This window comes from Melozone crissalis, unplaced genomic scaffold (genome assembly GCF_028551555.1).
Source record: "Melozone crissalis strain CALT ecotype California unplaced genomic scaffold, PUWL_Pcris_2 ptg000033l_1, whole genome shotgun sequence".
NCBI lineage: Eukaryota > Metazoa > Chordata > Aves > Passeriformes > Passerellidae > Melozone > Melozone crissalis.
The window spans coordinates 17,525,991-17,548,076 of NW_026535811.1; the positions used below are offsets into that span (position 1 = coordinate 17,525,991).

The 22,086-nt window shown below is 41.3% G+C and overlaps 1 protein-coding gene across 1 annotated transcript in view; it reads left to right on the forward strand.

Annotated features, from left to right (window-relative positions):
* Window positions 1–22,086, forward strand: part of PARVB (parvin beta) — a 48,198-nt gene that overhangs the window by 23,718 nt on the left and 2,394 nt on the right. Inside the window, exons 4-12 of the mRNA XM_054282066.1 lie at window positions 4,369–4,471; window positions 7,709–7,849; window positions 8,205–8,320; window positions 13,507–13,565; window positions 15,168–15,187; window positions 16,329–16,390; window positions 17,591–17,659; window positions 18,278–18,379; window positions 19,935–20,007. Coding sequence (XP_054138041.1) covers window positions 4,369–4,471; window positions 7,709–7,849; window positions 8,205–8,320; window positions 13,507–13,565; window positions 15,168–15,187; window positions 16,329–16,390; window positions 17,591–17,659; window positions 18,278–18,379; window positions 19,935–20,007 — 745 coding nt within the window. The remainder of the gene's footprint in view (window positions 1–4,368; window positions 4,472–7,708; window positions 7,850–8,204; window positions 8,321–13,506; window positions 13,566–15,167; window positions 15,188–16,328; window positions 16,391–17,590; window positions 17,660–18,277; window positions 18,380–19,934; window positions 20,008–22,086) is intronic.

Genomic DNA, 22,086 nt, shown 5'->3' on the forward strand with positions numbered 1-22,086 from the left:
AGTGTTTCTGTCCTGCCAGTTGAATGCAGTGGGGCAAATGGGTCTCAGTGCAAAGAAGCAGCAGAGATCTCTGCTGCTGACACTGCTTTAGTACCTCTTTGTCTCCACCAAATGTTGGTTTAATTTCTGCTAACTCCATGCCATAGGAATTATATGCATTGTGGATTGGGCATTTGGAAGTGATTTTGACAGAGCCTTTGTAACTCTAGAGGGACAGACTGTACAGCACTGTGGTAATACAGAGACCAGCAGATGAAAAACACAAGAAAAAACCTCATTCCTCTCTCGTAGTAAAGCAAATATACAGAGAATCTCCTTGTTGAAGGCTGCTTAGTTGGGGATGTAAAAATACCTGCTTTAAGTCTTCTTGTACATATGAAAACCATTATGCCTGTAAGTGCTGTATGCTATCACCATGGACAGTTTACTAAAAATAGTCACAATTTGTCAGTATGAAGTGTTCAGCAAAGTTCCCTCTCTGGCCAGCAGCTTTTTTAAACTCACTTCATTGGCCCAGTGTGTAATGAAAATTTGGTAGATGGTTGAACAGACTTAAAACTGAAAATTCAGATCAGGGAAAGAGATAAGTTGCTGCTATTATTTATATGCGTGTATAAATATTGCATTCACAAAATGCTCTATTTTTAGTGTCTGAAATATGTCAGCTTCTTTTACTTCTTGTCCAATATTTGCTCATTTTCTGTATTTCATTAGGAAAAATATGAGAAAGAGCTTTGGCTAATTGAATGCAAAATTTCAGAACATCAGCTTACAAGAGTTGGGTCCTGTCTGAAAGTGCCTTGACCACAGGCAGCAAACCACAGTTGTAAGGTGGTTTTCCTCCCTGCAAAACTTTCTGTGAGAATGACTTATAACTGTAACAACTTCTAGCCTTTAAAAGACTCATCTAAACTTTATACAGATCCAAACACTACTGCTCTGGACACTGCCTGAAAAGAGTAAACATTCTCATTTGCAGCAAAACACTCACTGTCCTGGAAGATACCAACTTTTCCCATCTCTGGTTTTATGCCTTTTTTTAGATTTACTGAGGTAAAGAGAAAACCAAAATGAGGCCACTGTCCTTTGACGTGTGGTTTGTCACTTGTGACCAGATGAAACTGAGCTCCTGAAATGCTCTGTGATCTGCTTTTGGCAACAGGAGGCCTTCCCCTTGCTTACAGGATGCCAGTGCTTTGTGCTTAGCCACGAGGCCTGAATGTGAATTTTTGCTATTAATTTTCATGTTCAGCCAGTTTCATACCTTTGATCTCTGCTTCCTGATTTCCCCAGAAGCTGAGGGGAAGTGGGTCATTTAAGTCAGGGTTTTCTTTCTGGGCTGTTTTTGGTGGCTGGGCTTCCTGTTTTCCCACTGTGCCAGATGTGTTAATGTATTTTGAGTTGCTTTGCATTTTTTCCACTACTGTATAGGGGTGACTGTGGGGCCCTTATGCCCTTGAACTCTGAATTTTTGCAGCTACAAGTGCATGTGTCTGAGCATTTGGCCCAGTTCAGAAGTGCCTTAGATGAGTGCAGACGTGCAGGAAATGTCAGGTACAGTTGTGAGGACATCAGAATATTATATTCAATTTTTGAAACCACACTACTAGCCCCAAATATTATAGAAGTCTATAGAAAAGCAGCTTTTTATGAGCTCAAAATGTAATATTGAGCTGTACGAAGTGCAAGCACAGGAAGGAAGGAATGGGTAGAGTGTGAGACCAGACACATCGAGGTTAAGCATCTTTTCATGCACAGGAGATGCTCTTGTCTGCTTCCCACCAAGCATCAGTGTGCCTGTGTCAGGCTGTTAAAATTTTGAGACATTCAGGTTATTGAATATTTCCTGCTTCTGCATTTTTATGAAGGAGAAATCACGAAGAACTGGAGAGAGCTGATGTTCCGTGAGCAGAGTCAGAAACTATTCGTGCACCTTCATCGTTTCAATGAGCAATGTGGTGTTTCCTCTGTAAAAGTTCAAAAGAAAAAAATCTGTGCTGAAAGCTTTTCCAGGTTTCTAATTAAGACATAATCAAGGAATCAGGAAAGGCTTGGGATTTTTTTTCACTGCAGTACTTTACAGTCTTCAACAGCTGTTGGAAAAAAACACCTGGATTTTTTTTTCCTTTGCAAACTCATTTTTTTTTAGTAGAGCTAAAGTTGTAGTCTGAATAATAGAGAGGTTATAATGTTTTTTGGGATATTTTTCTTTGATTTGGGTACTAAACTGTGAAAATAATAAAATAATTATGGCTAGACCTGTTTAATTTGTCTTTTTTGTTTTTTTGTTTTTTTACTTTTTTAAGTTTTTTTACTTAAAGTTTTTCAATTCTAAATTTTTGTGAAACATTTAATTAGCACATAGTGTATATATTTTCCTTTTTTAAGACCCTGTACTGTGTATCTGCACTCTTGGAAATGGGATATTGGATCTTACATTTTAGTCTTTTATTTATAATTCCTTGGCATTTTCTAGATTCTGACTTCAATACCATTCAGCACAGGACAAACAAAATAAAATATTTATTAATGGTTTCAAATAGTTTAGCATCCTGAGTCTTCCTTTAACAAAGCTTTTGAGGACTTCTTGAAATCCAACCTCGGGTCTGTAATGGGATCTGAGTATATTAAATATCTTCTGCTGAACTTCAGATAATTTTTGAAAGCCTGTTCTGTAAATCTCACAGAAGACCTAAACCTTTTATGATTTTGATTTCTTCAGTTGAATTTTTTATGGATGTCAGTGTTTCAAGCCTGTATAATTATGGAATTAGGCAGTCACCTTTAAAAAAAATCTCTTTCTAGATGATGTCTTGTTATCTAGGACTGATTTTTCTGTATAACTGGTGAAGTTTTTGAGGTGAAAGATAGCATTGTGCTTCTCATTGGCTTCCAGCTGTGGTGATCTTTTGCTGACTTGTCCCGGGGGAGCAGTGGGGTGATGATGTTGCTGCTGCAGAGCTCATCCTTGTGTATCCATATGTCCTCACTCACCTCCCCACCTCCCCTCTTGTACCTGTGTGAGAGAAGACCACTTCTGACACAAGATGACGATATTGAATAGTGAATAACTTAACAGAAAACCTTTCTTTTCAAAGGCAGATCTTTGGAAGAGTAATTTTTATTGTTGAGGTTTTAATCCTTCTGGACAGTTTAGAGGGCAAAGGTGATTTACCTGGGTGAGCATTGATGCTGATCCTTGTTTTATATGGAATGAGCACTTGCCAAATCACTCAGCCAAAGCTTGCTTGCCAATTACACACTGCCCCTATTTTCAGAGCTGACTTTCACTCTGTATTTTCAGCATGCTTTGGAAGCACTAGAGAAATGGATTAGAGGTACATGAAGCATTAGTATTTCATGTTTGGGTTGTAAACCTTTTCATGGTCACTAAGCCCAGCCAGATTTATTTGAGGTTTTTAGGTTGAATGAACATCAGCAGCCAGGCTGAATGTCCTTGTGCCCAACACATTCAAATGCTCTTGTTGCCTAGGAGTCCCAGGGTGGCTGTTTTCCACTGCAAGTCTGCGTATATTTTGTTTATTTGCTTTTGTTTCACAATCTCTTGTATAATAAAACCCCAGAACCTTCTTAGCCGTCACAACTGCCAAGAAGAGGCAGAAATATGGGGTCTCATCAGAAGTAAATTAAAAGAATCTGCAACTTTGTATGAATGCAAACTAAAGATTACAGAATGGTTGAATTAAACTTATTGTTTCAGGTGGCTCTAGTCAATGGATTTTTCACATCTGTGATTGGCAATACTCTTATCTTATGGAACCTAGGAAGTAGCAGGAGCTAACATTGTGTCTCTTCCCACACAATTTTGTTATTTTAGTGAAAATAATTTAAATTTCTGAGAAGTAAATTGGAGGAGAATGTTACTACCAGCTTCAAACAGTCAAGGCTTGTTTTCCTGTAACTGTTCAGAAATAATTGTCTTTGGCACCTAGCTCAGGGAGATCCAGCTCAGTTCCTTTTGTTTTTAAAGATTCTTTATCTCATTCCAGTTTTTCAGGTGACCGAATTGTTTTCGTAGTTATGGTATTCAGCATATGGGAACTGTTAGAATGGTAAAATTATTATCAGACCCATTTGACCAAGATTTTAATTTTGGACTTTTGTATTCTGCAATAGCTGAGGATAAAATGCCTTGTCCTGTTGTCAAGACCTGAATTAAAAACAATAAGGGACAATCAGATGCTTTTATTTATTTTTATTTTTTTAATTCAGGTCTCATCTCTGCAAATTGGAAATACATAACTATGCTTGCAGTTCATCTGTTCTATAGTCCTGATTACTGCCTTGAATGGAAGGAATGTATTTTGGTTGGTTTTAAACATTTGCCTCCTTTTTCTGTGCTTGCAGGTTCTAATTGACTGGATTAATGATGTGCTGGTGGAGGAGAGAATCATTGTCAAACAGCTTGAAGAGGACCTGTATGATGGGCAGGTGCTGCAAAAGCTGCTGGGTGAGTCCCTGTCAGAGAAGGTGACACCAAAGACTGGGAGGGCCCCAAATTAACCTCTCCCAAAGCTGCAGACTGTGCAGTAACTCAACATCTCAGTGAGATGGTTGATGTCACTGAAAGCTGCCTCAGCTTCTCCATCTGTTCTGCTCAGGCTGTCTGCTGAGAGGGGAGGAAATCCAGGTAATTCCTGGGTATCTGTTTCATGGATTGACTGTAGTCCAGGCAGCTGAAATGTGGGGTAGAAAAGGAGTGAAGAGATTTGTGTTTGTGGGGTCAAGCAGAAGCCATGTGGTCCGAAATTTTGTCATTGTATTTTGCTTTTGAAAGCTTTTGGGCTGAGAGCTGTTTTGTATAAAAGTATTACTTTTTGAGGGGAAAAAAGAAAAAGAGAATGAATGACAGCAGACATGTGCTCAAAATGTGCACCTCTGTGTGAATGACATATGAGGGGATACACTCTGTTGAGAATTTGGGATTTTGCAGCCCCCTCCCATCTTTGCAATGTGTGTGTTGATGCAGGAAGCACAGTGGAGAAGACTCAGGATAATCCAGTGATTTATGCGGATGCTTTTGGAAAAGAAAAAGGCTTGAGGCTTCCAGTACTGTATAAATCCACACTTTTTCTTAGCCATACTGCTCTCAGTTCACTTCTAATGTGTTTTCAGGAGTGGGCTGGGCTGTGGGATGTGTGTGTCACAGTGGGGCAGGAGGACTTAGTGCTGCTGGTTCCACTGGCTGCTGGATTTTTTTGCACAGGCCCTTTAAATGAGAGGTGTTTTGATGTACATCCACAAGCTTTTAAAATTAGTTAATGACCATTACCTTTCTGTGCAGTTGAAACTCCTCAAAAACAATAACTCGAGGAATGAAGCAAGAGTACTTTCAACTCTTCTGTGTTAGCCTGCAGCCGAGAGCCTCCAAATGTTGTATGGATCAGCACTGTACAGGCAATTTTAACTGGGGAGTATTTGCTTGAATCCAGTTGTTCTTCATAACTCTGCGGAGCTGGGGAAGGGGCTGGAGCACCAGGAGGGACTGAGGGAGCTGGGGGGGCTCAGCCTGGAGAAAAGGAGTCTCAGGAGGGACCTTCTGGCTCTGCACAACTCCCTGACAGGAGGGGACAGCCAGGGAGGGTTGGGTTCTGCTCCCAGGGAACAGGATGAAACAGTCTCAAGCTGTGCCAGGGGAGGTCCAGATTGGATATTGGGAAAATTTTTGCACTGAAAGAGTGGTTAAGCCTTGGCACAGGCTACCCAGGATGGTGTTGGAGTCACCATCCCTGGAGATGTTCAGAAATCATGCAGGTCTTGCACTTGGGGATGTGGTTTAGTGGTGGTCTTGGCAGTGCTGAGACTCAGTGATCTGAAGGTTTTTTCCAGCCTTCCAAATGGTTCTATGGTTCTTTGTGTAGATCAGTCAGGAAAGATGGACGTGGACATCTTGCAGCCTGAGATCTTTCACTGCACCAGCTTTTACTCATTTCCTGCATTTTGGGCCCCTGACTGGAGAGCAGATGCATCTCCTGTGACCTGGAGCTACCTCAGCTCAGCCCCAGTCTTGTGCTGTTCTTCAGCAGTGTCTTTGTTCCTTCCCTCACCTTCCTGGAAAAACTAACAAGGTGTGGTCATTAAACTTCAAGTAGTAGTTAACCATTCCTTTTGAGTGAGAGGTGTTTAGTCTTGATAGCCAGGCCCTCAGAAAAGGATGAAAGACAACAGCTTGTCACTGGGCTTATGCTGAAGGGATTTGAAGTAAGATATTAGTAAATGACTGATGGAGGTGGAGCTCCTTGTTTAGTTAATTTTATCAAGGTGCAAGCAGTGCCACTCAGAGAAGCTGGAATGGCCTAGTACACATGATATTGGTGTAAAAGGAAATAAATTTGTTTGCTGACTGATAGGTAACCTGCGCTAAGAATAGGCAGAAGCCCTAACATGTGACTGAAAAATTATTTTGCTTGTTTTCATAATCTTGATAAAAAATATTGATTAATAAAATCTCTACTTTAGATTGCTAGAAATATTCAAGACGTTCAAAGTATTTGTTAGTTGATAACCTCCAAGTCTTTTCTCTTTGGGTTACTAGAGTGCTTTTTGTATTGCTGCCCCTTTAAAAAAAAAAGAAAAAATATATCTTCAGCTAGATAAAACATCCAGAAGAAGCATGCTCTTAAACTTGAGAGCAGAAATATCTCCATTATTGGAAAAAGAGGAATTTTGACAACTCTGAAAGAGTCATCAGAATCTTTAGAATCTCATTTTGTGAAAACAGTTTTGGTGAAGTATGTTTTTTGTTTTAGAGAGTGGAATAATTAGAATATGGCCAACCAGTCCTGACATCGTGGGCAGATCAGCACAGTGAGTTTGGCCACATTTTTTTATGGGTGTGGAGCAAGAACAGAGATGAGCTGTTCCCATTGCTCTGATGGCTGGAGGACTCTAACCCACCTTCCTCAGCTCCCTGGTTTTTCTTTTTTTTAGAATTTTAGCTTCTGTCTCTTTTGCAAGGGCCACAACACAGAGAAAGAGAAGAACAAGTTGTCTGTGACTTTGGCCACAAATAGTTATATTACATCAGCAGAACTGAAATTTTAGTAATGGAATTTTACATATTTTCCTGTTTTATTTCATTTTGGAAGTAATCAACTATGATGTGACAATGTCAACAACATGACAAGATTGTACCAACTTACGTTTTAAATTAGTTCCACTGAGCTAATCCTGGTATGAGTCTTGAGGGTTTGAGGATGCAAAATATGCTTTAGCTTAAATTCATACCTTCAGCTGACTTGAAATTAAGCTTGTCAAGCTGAAGTAAATGTTCATACAAAATATTTCCCACTTATTGTCCTAAACTAACTTTAAAAAAGTCCTTTGTACCTGTGCGGATTCCTTGTGCAGTGAAGGCTGTGTTGTGCCAAATGCTTTTCTGCAGCGAAAGAAAGTGGGAGGTATAATTAATATTGCTGTTAGCTTGATGCCTAGCTGAAAGTTGTTACATATTTTGATATCTGATTGATGAGCATGTTCAGCCAGGCTTTACCAGTTTTGTCACATTTTTGTTGGAACTGACATATTTTGGTAAAAGTTTTACTCTCAGCTATTTTTCCATCCAGGGAAAATAATTATCTTAGAAAAGTTCTAGTGGACTCCAGTGGTCTGTGCTTATCTCTACACAGTTTAATCTGATTTTGTCTGCCCTTTTTATTTATTTATTTTGTTTGTTTTTCAAATGCAGAAAAATTGGCTGACCGTAAACTGAATGTGGCGGAGGTGACACAATCTGAAATTGGTCAGAAGCAGAAGTTGCAGACGGTCTTGGAAGCTGTCCATGATTTACTCCGACCCCATGGCTGGACAATCAAGTGGAATGTTGACTGTAAGAACTTTTACTATATTTTCTGTCTCAGTAAGTGTGTTATCACTTAGGAAGTCTGCTAAGATCATCCTTCCCCAGTATCCTCCAGTGCAGTGGAAAGCAAGTGGTTGGGTTTGCCTGTCTGTGATCAGAGAGGGTTGGGACTTGTAAGTTTTGCTTAAAGGAAGGGCTGAATGTAGGCTTTGCTACCTGTGAAGCTACATTGTAGGCCTTACTAATTGAGGAAAAAGAGGAAGAAGGATAAAAACACTGTGTTGACCAAAAGCATTTTTCACTGCCTTTTCCCCCAGAACTGTTTGTTTAAAATAACACCTCAGTGTCCTTTCACTGGCTTCCTTTCCCTTGTTCCCTGCAGCCATCCATGGCAAGAATTTGATTTCCATCCTGCACCTCCTGGTGGCTTTGGCCATGCATTTCCGAGCTCCCATCCGGCTGCCTGAGCACGTGTCTGTGCAGGTGGTGGTGGTACGGGTGAGTACCAGCTCCTGGCAGGAGCAGAGGGCGTTCTGCAGGGCTGGGCTGCTCCCACCCATTGCCTCTCATCTTTTGTCATTTAGAAAATGTCTGTCCCACTTGTTTGGTGAGTCCCGTGCTTGGGAATGCATTTTTGGGTTGCACGTGCTTAAATGAGACCCCAAGGACAGCACATCCTTAGTAGGTTTGGGGCCACCCTTTGCTATTGCAATAGCAAGCTCAAACATGCAGTGGGATTTTGTATAAGGGAGCATTGGGCTTGTAATTTCTGTCACTCTGGTACAGTTTTTTTTGCCATGCATTTTTTGCAGAGAAGCCATTGAAACCTAAACAACACAGGAAGGAGTCTCAGCACATAAAATCTCCCCAGTCTGGAATGCCTGTTAGCAGTGTGGTTTTTCCCCAATGACTTCATGTGCAGACTTAGACACGTTGTTTTCCTTGGCAAGCCTGATAGACTTTCATCATTTCTTTCACAGTCCTGTGTTTTTGTTAGCTTTCCTTAGATATGGGGGAGAGATCTGACCTACGGAACCCTGACTGCTTCCCCCCTGCCCTAGATACTGCTCTGGTTATTCCTTTCTCTGCTTTGTGTCGACCTTTCCTTCTACAAAGGCTCTACTTTCAAGCATCTGTACCTCTTCTTTTTCCTTGCCTTCTATCCCAGGGAAAGCTTCCCATGGGAACCCAGTTTTTCTCCCAGCTGCTGAACCCCAGGCAGATGTGTTCCAGCTGGCACTCTGCTCTGCAAGTGCCTGTTTGCTGTGGCACTCACTCTGCAATTTACTGTTCCAGCTGTGAGTTTCCTTTCAAGAATGAAGAAGATAAAGTGATCCCACACCCTGTTTTGCAAACCTGGATCCCCTTACAAGATGCAGGGTGGTTGATTAGATGAGCTTCATTTTGCTTTATATTTAAGTAATGGTGTTTCCAGGTTGCCTGCCTGGATGCACTAGACGTGCAGGATGTGATGTAAATGAGAAATTGATGGATGTTCCCTGGTTCATAATAAATGTGTGTATTATCTATAGGAGGTGATTTTGAATTTAAGAACAGTGAGTTAGTTATGAAGTAACATGAATGTAAATAGGAGACTGATTTATTTTTAGATTTCTTTTTTCTGTCTTGGAAAGATAAGGAGGAATATATAAATATAAGCTGGTCAGCAGCTCTCTCACACCCTGATGTGAAAAACCTCCTTCTGCCCAGTACAGTGAAGTGTCTTCTATAACTGCTAAGGCAGAAAAAAATATTAGGTAGAAAGATAAAGCCTCCCTTTCCCTGTCCTTAGTTCAAGCTACAGAACCATCCACCTCTGCAGCAGGAAGAATGCTGTGGAGAAGGTTTTCACTTCTTTTCCTGTTGGAGGGATATAGAGGAGACTCCATCTGGCTCACCAGAGTCCCTGGGTCTTAAGACTAGATGACAGGGTGACATAAAGGCTGACAAGAAACTAGGCAGGAGAGACAGCAACACCTGTGTCCCCAAGGAGTCAGGTATAGTGGGGGTTAAGTCAAATCCTAGAGGCTCTTGCTCTTGGATCTAGAGCCTGGAGTCCTGGCAATGGACATGGGCACAGCTGGCCCTGTGCAAGAGGAGGCTTCTCTCAGCCCCTAACCCAGTGCTAGGAAAAGCTTGCAACTCTTCATCTTTGTTTATTTAAATGGAAAGCAAGGGGTGGTATGAAACAGAGCGTGTTCATTCTGGAAAAAAAAAAAACCTTCTGCCTTCTAGTTTGGTAAACTGAATTTTTGTAGTTCAGCATCCATAATCTAGTCTAAAAATACATGCTGGTTCAGTAACACAGATCTCTTTAAATGAACTTTGTTTGGCCTCTGTTATTCTAATGACAAACAGAATGGTGATGAGGTGAATATTGTTCCTAATCCAAACAAGAAAACTACTATTAAGAAGATTGTTGCCCCTATTACAAATTTGTTTTGAAGTGATCTCTTGTCATATATCCCAACAATGAACAGGGTTCTGTCAAACTAGATCACAGTTAACATAAGGTGTTAACTGAGAGGTTTTCATTTAAATGCCTCTTTTTGCTTGGATATACATTTGAGGGGGTAAATAAACAGTTTAAGTGACTTCTGTGCAAATCTTTCAGAACTGACCCTGCAGCAAGAAAGCCATGCAAGATGCTGTGGGAGTATGGTGCAGGAACACACCCACACTGAAATTTTCAAAACTAACTAAGTCTCATTTTCATGGGTGACTTTGATTGTCTTTATCCACTTGTTGAGCTGTCCTCACACTGTGCAGATTCCTGAGGTGCTTCTTCCCCAAAAGGACTAGGACTGTGCTTACACCGTGAAAATAAAGTGGTTTAGCAAGTGACTGCTCAGCCAAGATGTGTGCATTTCCACAGCCCATCCCAGAGCAATGCAGAGCACCTTATGAGCTTGTGTAAGTGCTATGGGCTCTTTTTTCATCTTACTTTCAGTGTCCTAATTCACAAAGTGAAATAATATTATGACAGCACTGTGCTACATGGAAGGTGTTTATCCAGATCTCCACAGTTCCATGGTAATTCTGCCCTTGCATTAAATCCTTCTCTTCCTTTACCATCTTGCGGTGACAGAGCGAGACTTTCTTAAGGTGTTGCATATGTTTTTTTAATTAAAAATAATTGATTTAGAGTCTGAGAAATATCTGTAGCTCAATCTAGGTCTGTCAAACAATGCACTATCCTTTTTTGTCCTGCACTGTTAGTTTGCTCAGAAACTCACGAGCATTTTGGAGATGACTTTCTGTTTTACCTTCCTTGGCAGGAAGAACCTTTAGCTAGCTGTCTGTCTTTCCATATTATGTGGAACAACTACAAGACCAACCCAGCAGAAAACCACTTATCTTTTTATTATTTCATAATGGCCTCCATGACATAGCCCCTCTGAAGAGCAGAGTTACTTGGAAGTAACTTGAAAACCTTTTTGAAATCAACCTCCAGAACTAGTTTTCTTGCTGGTTTCTTTGTGTGAAGCAGGAAACTGGGGAATCATGGCAATGTATACCCAAGTTATTCAAGAAGGGTCCTGGCAGAGCAAGGGTTCAGGTGGGCCTTCTAGTTAAATTCTGTGAGCAGCTACTCTAAGTGCTGAGTTGAGAGTCTAGGGTGTGATACATGCTTTAATGCTGGTGTCACTCAACACATGCCTGTCATTCCAGCCCTCCTCAGTGAGGGCAGGGAGGAGAGAAACTGTTGGTTTTGGTGGTGCTTCCAGTGAGGACTGAAAATACTGAGATTTTCCAGCTGACTCGACTGCCTGCTTTCCTAAATGTAAGCTTGCATGGTGAAGAAATATCCTAATTCAGGAAAACAAAAAAAGTTCTCAGAATTAAGTGGAAAAATTGTCCTTAAGGCTCACTGTATTGGTTATTTTTGCAAGGCTCAGGAATTGTCATCTTTTATGCTTAGCTCACGTCAGCCTCATTCTTAAAATTGCAGCATGCCCCAGCTTGGTGCTGCTGGGACATCTGGGGTATTTTTACAGTAATTCCCTTTTAGTGTGAGTTGCAGACTGAAAGGTCAGAGCCAAGGCAGGATGAAGAATAAATGTGTCTGGTGCCAGTGGTGGAAGGAATCAACATTTTATCAAGGAATGACATTTGCTTTTGGATTGCAAGGTCAGGAGACCTAAGCTTGCTGTGAGAGAAGCATGCTGGGCTGCCTGGGAGGGAGAACAGTGCTTCCTTTTCTACCAGCTGGGCAGCCAGTGCTGGAAACCATTCCTCTTTCTTATCAGGCACTTGGAGGCATTACTCACGAGTCATCACTTACTGAGGTTTTGTTCACAGGTTACACCATCTTCTCCCTGGGGTTCAGGGTGCCTGGAAGGTCCTGAGCCCTGTGTTAATAAAGCAGAGACGTGGTGGGATGGAATAAAGGCAGCATTGTTTTGTATGCAGGAAAACACTGCCCTGTCAGATGCCTCCTCATTTTTCCATCCATGCTGTCATGCTGGCTTTTCCCCCAAAGCTCCTGGCGCTGTTCCCGTGGCTCCCTTGGGAGAGCAGGATGAGATAGGAGTGTGATAGGGAAGTGAGGGCTGTGCAGACGTGGCCAGCTGGCAGCACAAAGCCCAGGGCCCCGGCAGGCATGGAGCTGTTACAGCTCCCTCCCTTCCAGCAGTTCTGCCTACCTTCATTACTTCAGTAGGGAGTGCAGGGGCAGGAGCTCTTCTCACAGGTTTAGATTTCAATTCTCATTTCTCAAACTGCTTCTGGGGAGGGATGTGTTTCTCCTCAAAGCTGTTCTCCCTAATAAGCTCTTGCTTGAGGTTCGACTGAGATGGTAAAGATGTGCAGAGCTTGTGCCTGGGGGGGTTGTTTCCCTTAACCCTCCCCTAAGTCATTCTGACAGACCTGGTTCCGAGATGGCTGCTGAGATTTGAGCTCTTTCTGTCAGCTTTTTGAGCACGCAGAAGGGAGGAAAGAAATTCCTCTATTCAGGCATGGTTTTGAAAGGAACCCGTGGAGATGCTAAGTGAGTTTTTTCACTCAGGTGAAAGCACTTCCACCCTCTGAGGTATTTTGAAACTGTCTCAACACATGCTATTTCTCTTGGGTAGAGACTCCTTATTCATGCAGAAAATTATGCCAAGGAAAGACAACCTGGTATCAGGGAAGTGCTGAAATCATTAGCTGAGCTTTTTGTGCTCCCTGTGTTTCCTTGGAGGATGTGTGTGTCCCTGTCAGGTGTGTGGCAGTGGCCCCAAGTGCCATGCCTGCTCTAGGAGAGCTGTGCAGCACTCTGGAGCCCTGGCCTGGGCACAGCCATCCGTGTCCTTTCAGTTCCAGAAGAGTCAGGCTGCCAGATGTGCCGAGCTGCTGGCAGGCACTGTGACATGACCAGCCACCCTGCAGGGATCTAAAGTGGGACTGACAAACTCCAAACTGTATTCCAGGCATGATGTTCACTGTGGTCTGAGGAGGAGGAGGATTGCCAGTGAGGCAGTTAGCTGCAAATACAGTTGCAAATACACATTTCCCAAACATCCCTGTGGCTGTCAGCCTGATCAATGCCACTGTTCTGGGGGTGAATCCTCCCGTGTCAGCTGTTTCACCTCTGCCTCTGTGAAACTTAGTGAATTCGTCCAGTTCTGTTCTCTGGTGCTCTGAAAGATGCTGAATGAGCCCCTGATGAGCTTCTCCTTTGCTAATTCCATCTTCCTTTCCAGAAACGTGAAGGCCTCCTTCAGACCACTCATGTTTCAGAGGAGCTGACGACCACGACAGAGTAAGCACAAAACGCTTCTGTGCAGGATGTGAAACCATTTCTAAGCATGAGGGAGAAGTTTAATCATCCCCCATCCTTGCTAAATTAATGAAATCCTTTCATGTGGTGTTTTTTTAACTACATGAAGATGACTTGGTCTCTGAAAATATGCTACAATGGAGAAGTGTCCTCTGAAAATTCTTGTCTCCTAGAAGCTTTTAACTAAAAGTGACTTATGTGAGCCTTTTTCCCCCCCTGCCTACTGGATGTAGCTATATATATATGCTTTCTGCTTAGTGCTATTTTCTCTATGAAATGAAGGGCTAATGTAGATATTTTGGGGGAGAATTAGTTTGAAAAAAGGCAATTCTTTGACATAGCTCTCTAAACTGAAGTGATACAGTTAGAACTGTAAGGAGAGAAGAGCTCAGCAAAAATAAATAAATAACCCTCTTCCCTATCCAGTTTTTGTACCAGCTTACTTGGCTGTATGTTTTTACAGTCCTTTTTGTAAAGAGAAGGCTAGACATACATTTTGGCTTCAACTGAAAGCTGAGGTTTTCCTTCACATGGCCTGAAGGCAGCTTTTCTAAGAGGGGCTTACATGAGCCCTCCCTCAGTTTATCCATGTATTGGCTCCCGTAGAGTTGGCTCAGCTTCCCATGGCTTTGAAGATAAAATGAAGCACCATATGGTGCTTAGTGGGGAAGATCTTTCAGATGGAAACACACAGAAATGAGATCATAACATCTCTGTGTGGACATTAAAGATCTCATAGTGCTTTTTGTAGGATCAGAGCTCTGGCTCAGGTTTGTGGGCCAAAATTCCTCCCCTCTCTCCTGTGCCCTTGAACAACACAGTGAGCTTGTGCTCTCCTCCAGATGTGGTTTGCAAGATGTGATCTGCAGGCTGGGGCTTGGACATTTTCTAGCAAGAAAGATGTTTGCAGATTTGCCTGTGTGTTTATACGTATATTTTATGGAGCTAATTAATATTACACAGTATTAAAAGGTTACTGCTTAATGTGTTGCATATCCAGACACAAGTACACCTATGGAAAATGCAGTGATCAGCAGAATGCAACATTCACTGAATACTTTCCAATTCTTCTGTGCAAATCAGGGCCTGATTCTCAGCTGATAAACATCTGCATGTCTGGTGATGTCACTGGCTATGTATATATTTCATACGTGGCAGTTTTATTTACATGATATTCACATAGAATGTGTTTTCTTCAGAGAAAACAGGTTGAAGTGAGATAGATGGCTTTGCTTCTTGTAAGCTGTGTGATTTAGATTATATTTGTGGAAATACACATACAAGCACTTTTAGTCATTCACCTTTCATCATAAAAAGTATGGATAAGAAGTCATAATTGTGTGCAAAATGTAATTAAGCATTTCCATTAATTTCAAATGGATTTCCCTGACTTCCCTGGTGCTCTGCTGGAGGTATTCCTGCAGCACATTGGGTTTGCTCTGTGATGTGCTCAGACCCCTGAGTTTGCACAAGCTGTTGGCCCTCTGCATATTGAAGAACAACTCCTTTTAGGGCCATTCTCTTGTCTTCCCAGACTGATTATTCAGGAACTAACTTCATGTTTTTGAATTCTCTGACTTGCAGGATGATGATGGGAAGATTTGGTAAGTAACAACTCTGAAATTTTTTTTGTTTGATTTGTGTCAGGCACAGAAATCTGGTCATTTTTTTCTTTCAGCAGACCAAGACAATGGGTTGAGCAATTCCATGAGGTTGGAATGTGTTGTGGGGGCAGGTTTTGTTACTCCATGCAGATATGGAGCATAATGGGTAGGACCAGAGCTAATTCCTTTGCATGGAGGATCTTATCTCCTTTGTAGTTTCTAGATTTTGAAGTTTAGGCCTTACCAACTGTATGTCTGGTCTTCTAACCAAAACCCATTTCTTTTGCTGTTGCTGCCAAGAGAAGCATTAAGTAATTTCTCATGTTAAGAAGTATGCTCCTGTAAAGGATGAAAAGAAGTAATTTATTTTCTTTATTTGCCCATTATGTCAAAACTATAATTTCTTTTCTTGCAGCATATTTACATTAAATATTAATAAGGCACTGGAAAATAAGTAATGTCAGGGAACTATAGGGGCTAAATAATGTAACTTCAGATACCAAAGTTATTTAGATAATAAATGTTTGTTTATTTGACAGTAGAAAACTATTAAAATGTGTTCTGTAAATAAAAAGTATTTGATCATGGAAAAGCTGTTAAAAACTATGTTGAAAACAGATTTGATTAGATATCGATAGACAGTGCTTTGAAGGTAGAAACATAATTTGAATCTTTATGCTGTCTGTAGGCTTTGCTCTTCTTACACTACTGAAACAGAATTCCCTTGAGTTCAGTTCTAGGCTTTACTGATGTCAGGGATACTACCAGTAATTTTAAATTAACCTAATTAATGTCTGAATTTGACACTGAATGTGGATGCAACCATAGCTGTTTAAATTAGGAGTGAGATAAAGTCAGAATTTGTGTTTCATTTTAATTTTTCTTTCACCCACATATTTTGTGTACCAATTTTGAAAGGCAGAAAAGTGAAATCAGTGAATATGTTTATTTTCAGTTACTTCTGAAATTCCCAGGGCAGTTTGCTCTTGCATATAGCCAGACATCAAAATAGAGTGCTTTTAGCTTGGGTTTCTGTTATGTGATTTTCTGAGAAAAACCTTTAGGTTTTGGACAGGAAACCTGCTTTCCACACTTGTGCTGTTGGAGGTGTTCTGATTTTGATTTTTTTCCCCCAAACCAGAGCGTGATGCCTTTGACACTCTTTTTGATCACGCACCAGACAAGCTCAGCGTAGTCAAAAAGGTAAAAAGTAAAATCCTCGTTTTATTTTCCACAATTTATTTATTGCAATGTTTTTGTGCTTTTGGAAAGATATTCAGAAGCATCCAGCAAATAACAGAAGAAGAATTTGAAGTAGTGAAAGGAGTGTTTATCCCCAAGGATCACTGTGTCAAAGCCAGGTGATGTTTTCCAAATGTAAAAATGTGATTCACCCATAAAGAAGTTTGCTGAATATAAAGCTTTTATAAAAGAGCTGCTTTTGCCCAGGTGCTAAGCACTTATTCCTGTGGTCCCTTGGTTTGTCCTTCAAAGGTTGAGCATCATTGCACAGCATGTCCATCCAGATACATTTTTGGCATGGCTTTGTGTTAGAGCACAGGGGTAGTGTAGCTGTTTATCTCTCTCTGCCAGCTCTTGCTGCTTTGGGGGAATATATAAGAGACTCCATGTAGTTCCATCAGATAGTTCCAGCCTGGCTGTTAAGCTGCTTATTAGGAGAGCAGTATGTGAAGATCAGTGCTGTAAATTGTCCCTTCCCCTTGTGTGAAATAAAGGATGTGTGCTTTTAAAACAATGCTTTGAAGTCTCAGGAAGATTTTTATCTTTCCAGCCTGAAATGTCTTTTAGAAAAGTCCTTTTAAGTGGATGAAGAACTAACTTAACTCTTTGCACACAATAAAAGTGGTAACACTGTGCTATGTGTCCCTTCTGTAAGTGGTGTAAGTGGGCTGAGAGATCTCTGTGCTTCAATCCATTGGCACAGGTCTGGTTTGTAATGGCAGGATTTGCATCTGAAATAGGAATCCCAGACCTGGGCTACATGCTGGCTGTAATCTGTGTGCTGACTGCACACATCCTTCCAGGAACAGAGTTGTGTGCACACCACTGTGCTGTTGGCACCTTCAAGAACCTCAAAAAATTACTGGGGACAGTAAATGCGCCTAGTGCCCACTTCATCTTCAGGCTCTGATGTCATCACAACATTTTCCCAGGCCACTAAAGCTTGCCTGATGTGCTGGAAAAGCTGCATGTAACAGCACCATCTGCTGAGTTCTGGCATCTGGTGCAAACAAATAAGTCCTGCATACTTATTTGTGCAAAAGCAGGCAGCAAACATGCCTATTGTGTTTTTAAAAATGTCTTCAAAGATTATGTTAGCTCTTTCACATCAGCACTGAGTGTAGTGTCTGACATCACTGTTTCTGCTGGTTTTTTTAATAGTCTCTGATCACCTTTGTGAACAAACACTTGAATAAACTCAATTTGGAAGTAACAGAGTTGGAAACCCAGGTAGGAGGCTTTGTCTTCTTGGATGTAGTCTGTGTAAATTGCAGATTTTCAAACATGGCTTGGCTAAGCAGAAGCAGATCTTCTTTCCAGAGTTTACTGAGCCATGAGAGATGGTTATCTTACTGTCACAGCAAAATGATAAGCACAGAATCCAGAGAATTATACCAGGAGTATGGGTAATTCATTTGAGCCTGGCTTGGTGTAATACCAGTCATTCATTCACTGCTATTTTACAGCTTTGCTGAAATAAATGGGCAACTGGATTTGATCTGTCACAAGAAATTGTTGCCTCAGCCATACCCAAGAATTTATTTTTTAGAGGATGTCACATGTGCCATATCATGATCACAAGTGGGAAGTCTTAGAACTGCATAACATTATCCCCCTTAGCCATTCAGTAGCCATCTGGTCTGGTAGGAACACTGAATAGGATGGCTGAAAATATGTAGGATTTTATTCAGTGTTTTCTGAAACCATAAACAATCTATTTTGACTTAGGGGAAAAAATTCTTTTATTAAATCCAACTTCCTACCTGTGATAGGGGAGACTTATTTTCAAGATTTGATTAAGGGCAAAGCATTTACAAACAGATGCTTTCTCCTCATATTTCTCTTTAGTTTGCAGATGGTGTTTACTTGGTTTTGCTCATGGGTCTCCTTGAGGACTATTTTGTTCCTCTTCACAACTTCTACTTAACACCTGAAAGTTTTGATCAAAAGGTGGGTAGAAACTCCAGGTTATGCTCTTTCTGCATTATTATCACATGGTTTTTTCCAATTGTTTTATCATTTCTCCTTGTGCCAGGTGAAACTGAAGCTGGTATATTTTCTTCTGAAGATCTAGCAAATAGGCTGTGGCACTTGATAGTTAAAACCACTAAAAATTATGAAATGAATGGGTAAATTCCTCATAGTTAAGGAAGAAAGGTACTCTGTTCCTGGCATCAGACAACACATAAAGCTTACTAAAGTCCAGGGTGAATGAATACAGTAATGAGTGCTCTGTACTGTATAGTACTTTGCATAACCAAAGTAATTTTTTAGATTGTAATACTGCCTGAAATGTGCTTCTTGTGCTCACAATGAGAAAAGTATTTAGGCTGCGTTTTCATGTCACAAACAAAAGTTTGCCTGTGTCTGCACTTGTTCCCAGACCTGCACATGCATCTGTGTGTATTTGGTGATGGTATATCAGAACACCCTGAGCCTGGTCCTGCTGCAGTCCTGCAGGTGCCCCCTGCTTTTCATTCTGCCAGGTGCTGCAGGGCAGAGGATAGGTTTTGTGTTGGCTGAGCTGCAGCAGGAGGGAGCTAGGTCAAAAAGGGAAACATTGGCTAAAGTTTAAAGATGTAATGCTTTGTGAGTGTTGTTTAAAATGGGGTTTTCATATTGGCTCCTGCACACGTTGCTGTCAGCTCCTCAGCAAAGGTGCATCTCTGGGAAGGCTGGTTCTCTACTACATCTCACACATCCCTTAGAGCTTTTTCTTGCTTCTTTATCCCATTGTCTTCAATTTTTGCTCTTGTAGAAATGCAGGATGCTGAGTTGCAGCCAGCATCTGTTTGGTTACAATTTTATTACTAATGGTTGGAATTCATAAAGATTACCCAGTATTACAGAAGTGTTTTGTTTGGAGACTTAGCCTTGAGGAATGGGGATTGTAAATTGAAGAAGGAGAGGTAGGCTCTGTGTTTTGGGGGGAAAAATACCATGTTGGAAGTGATTGGTTTTGTCACAATGAATGAGGAGGAACTGCAGCAGGTGAAAGAGATTATTAATAAAGTCCTGAGTAGTAAACTATGTCTCTCCAGAACTGTCTTGTGCAGTGACAAAGCTGCACAGAATTCATAATGTTAATTACCTTGCCTAAATTTCAGTAAGTGCGGACAAGAAATCTGCTATGCAGATCTCTTTAAATTGTAATTTTTGTTCCTCAAAGGAGAGATTAAATGCAGACACCTGCCTTTTTTCACTTTCCCTTTTGGTCCATTTTCTTTTTTCGGAATTTGTGCTCCTGTGTGATCTCCAGGCGCTTGTTCAGAAACTCTTTATGTACAGTTGTGCTTAGCTTATTTTGCAGATTCTCTGCACAGCCTGCCCAGGAGCTGCTGTCACCAAGCACTTTATGGTTCTGCTATGCTTAATCATGTAAATGTTTAATATTGATTTAAATAGAATTATCAAGTACAGAGAGAATAAGACTTCTAAAAATATTTGATTAAAGGCTTTTGATGTCTGTATAACTCTGAGATTCTAAACCTTTTATGTCTTTCAGGTGCACAATGTTTCTTTTGCTTTTGAGCTGATGCAAGATGGAGGCCTGAAGAAGCCAAAAGCTCGCCCTGAAGGTATGGACGTGCCACGTGGCTTTAAACTGTGTATAAAGTCATCAGGGCAGGTGTATTTCAAGTGCAATTCCATTCAAAGTAGTAATAGTACCACAAAGTGGAGCTGTGAATGGGCCCCTTGAGGGTTTTCCAAAGGATTCACTGTCTGTGCCTGGGGTATATCCTGCCCATGCTTCTTGTCTGGAGCAGATTCACTGAGGTGTCCAAGTGGAGCTTTAGTGAGTCATTCAAGAGCTGTTCTGTGCTACATGATAAATTCAGCTGGTGTTTTCAATAACAATCCAAGCAGAAAGCTTTTCATGGTCTAATTCTCATAATTCTTGCAGCTGGTGCTAGTCTGGACTCCTGTGATTGGATTTCAGTGACATATAACTGGAAGGCTTTAAGGGTTTTTTTAGGAGAACCAGTACAAAAAATCTTCTTCATTTATGTGGATGTAGGGGTTGGAACTAAAAAGTGTAAAACCCAGGTTTTCCCTTTAAGTCTCTGAACTTCAAAATTATTTAATAACTTTAATAATTGATGAGGTCTGCATTGTTCCTTGCACTAGGGATAAAAAGAGGAATTAAAACTTTATGACTGCTAAATGAGCAATTTTTATTCCTGATGTTACAGACTTTGGATGTGTTACAAGCTTCTGCATAACAGAGGAAAATGAGGACCCTGCAAGAAACATTTGTTCTGACTTAAAATGGGAAAAATGGTGATAGTAAATAGATTAACAAAGAGTGGAGATGGTTGTAGAAGGGAGAAAAGGCAAAAGACAATATTAAATGGCTTATACATGCTCTCAGTACGTTGTTGTAAACTGGGGAATGAAAAGTGCTCCTGAAGAATGCTGAAAAGAATGATGAAAACCAGAAGAGGTTACATTTTCATGAGGCTTTCTTACATTATCATGAATGGTAAAACACTATACCAGATCTTGCTTGTGGAGATTCAATAAGGAGCAAAATATGCTTTTAAGTGTTTTACTGATTGAAAATGTAATTAATATAAGCTGGAGAGCCAAATTAGCTTGTACAACATTCCTTTTTTGCTTTTTGCTGCTGCAAGATGTACCATCTCTTGTGTGTTTTCCTTCCTCTTCTCTGTGTGTGGCCATTCCTGGCAGCAGTTCCCAGCTGTTGGAGTGAGTGTGCTCGTGTGGTATCTGTGAAATTGACTGTGGCTCCTGAAAAACTGCTCCCCTGGAGAGGACAGTCACATCTTGGGAATGGCTTGTCACCCTAGTGTCATTTGTAAGATCTCCTCATGTATTGCAATATGTCTTTCACAGAACAGTAATTAATTTTGACAGAGAATCTGAAGTTGTGCCAAAGAATTCTGTGTATAGTTATGCTCCGTTAATGCCACACTCTGATCCATTGTTGGTCATCAATAGGCTGGGAAGCCTGTCAGGTGAATCCATGCTCTTTAGCATGAATTGGGTAGTAAATGCCTCTTGGATTAGAACCATAGAATTGGAAAAAACCTCTAAGACCATTGAGTTCAAGCATTAACCCAGAGCCATCATGTTCGCCACTAAGCCACATCCCCAAGTGCCACATCTACACAGCTTCTAAATTCCTGCAGGGATGGGGGATGCACCACTTCCCTGGGCAGCCTGTTTTGATGCTTGGCAACCCTTTTGATGAAGGAATTTTCCCAATACTCAGCTGGGGAAACCTGCCCTGATACAACTTGAGGCCATTTCCTCTCATCCTGTCCCTTGTTCCCTGGCAGCAGAGCCTGATCCCCCCCAGCTGTCCCCTCCTGTCAGGGAGTTGTGCAGAGCCAGAGGGGCCCCCCTGTGCCTCCTTTTCTCCAGGCTGAGCCCCCCCCCAGCTCCCTCAGCCCCTCCTGCTGCTCCAGCCCCTTCCCCAGCTCCGTTCCCTTCTCTGGACATGCTCCAGCCCCTCAATGTCATTTCTGATGTGAGATTCCCAAAACTGCCCCCAGGATCTGAGGTGGTGGGCTGTGGCAATGTTCGCAGGGGCCCCAGGATGAGGGAAGAGATGAGAATCTTGACTCCATGTTTCAGAAGGCTGATTTATTATTTTATGATATATATTATATTAAAAGAAAATTATATACTGA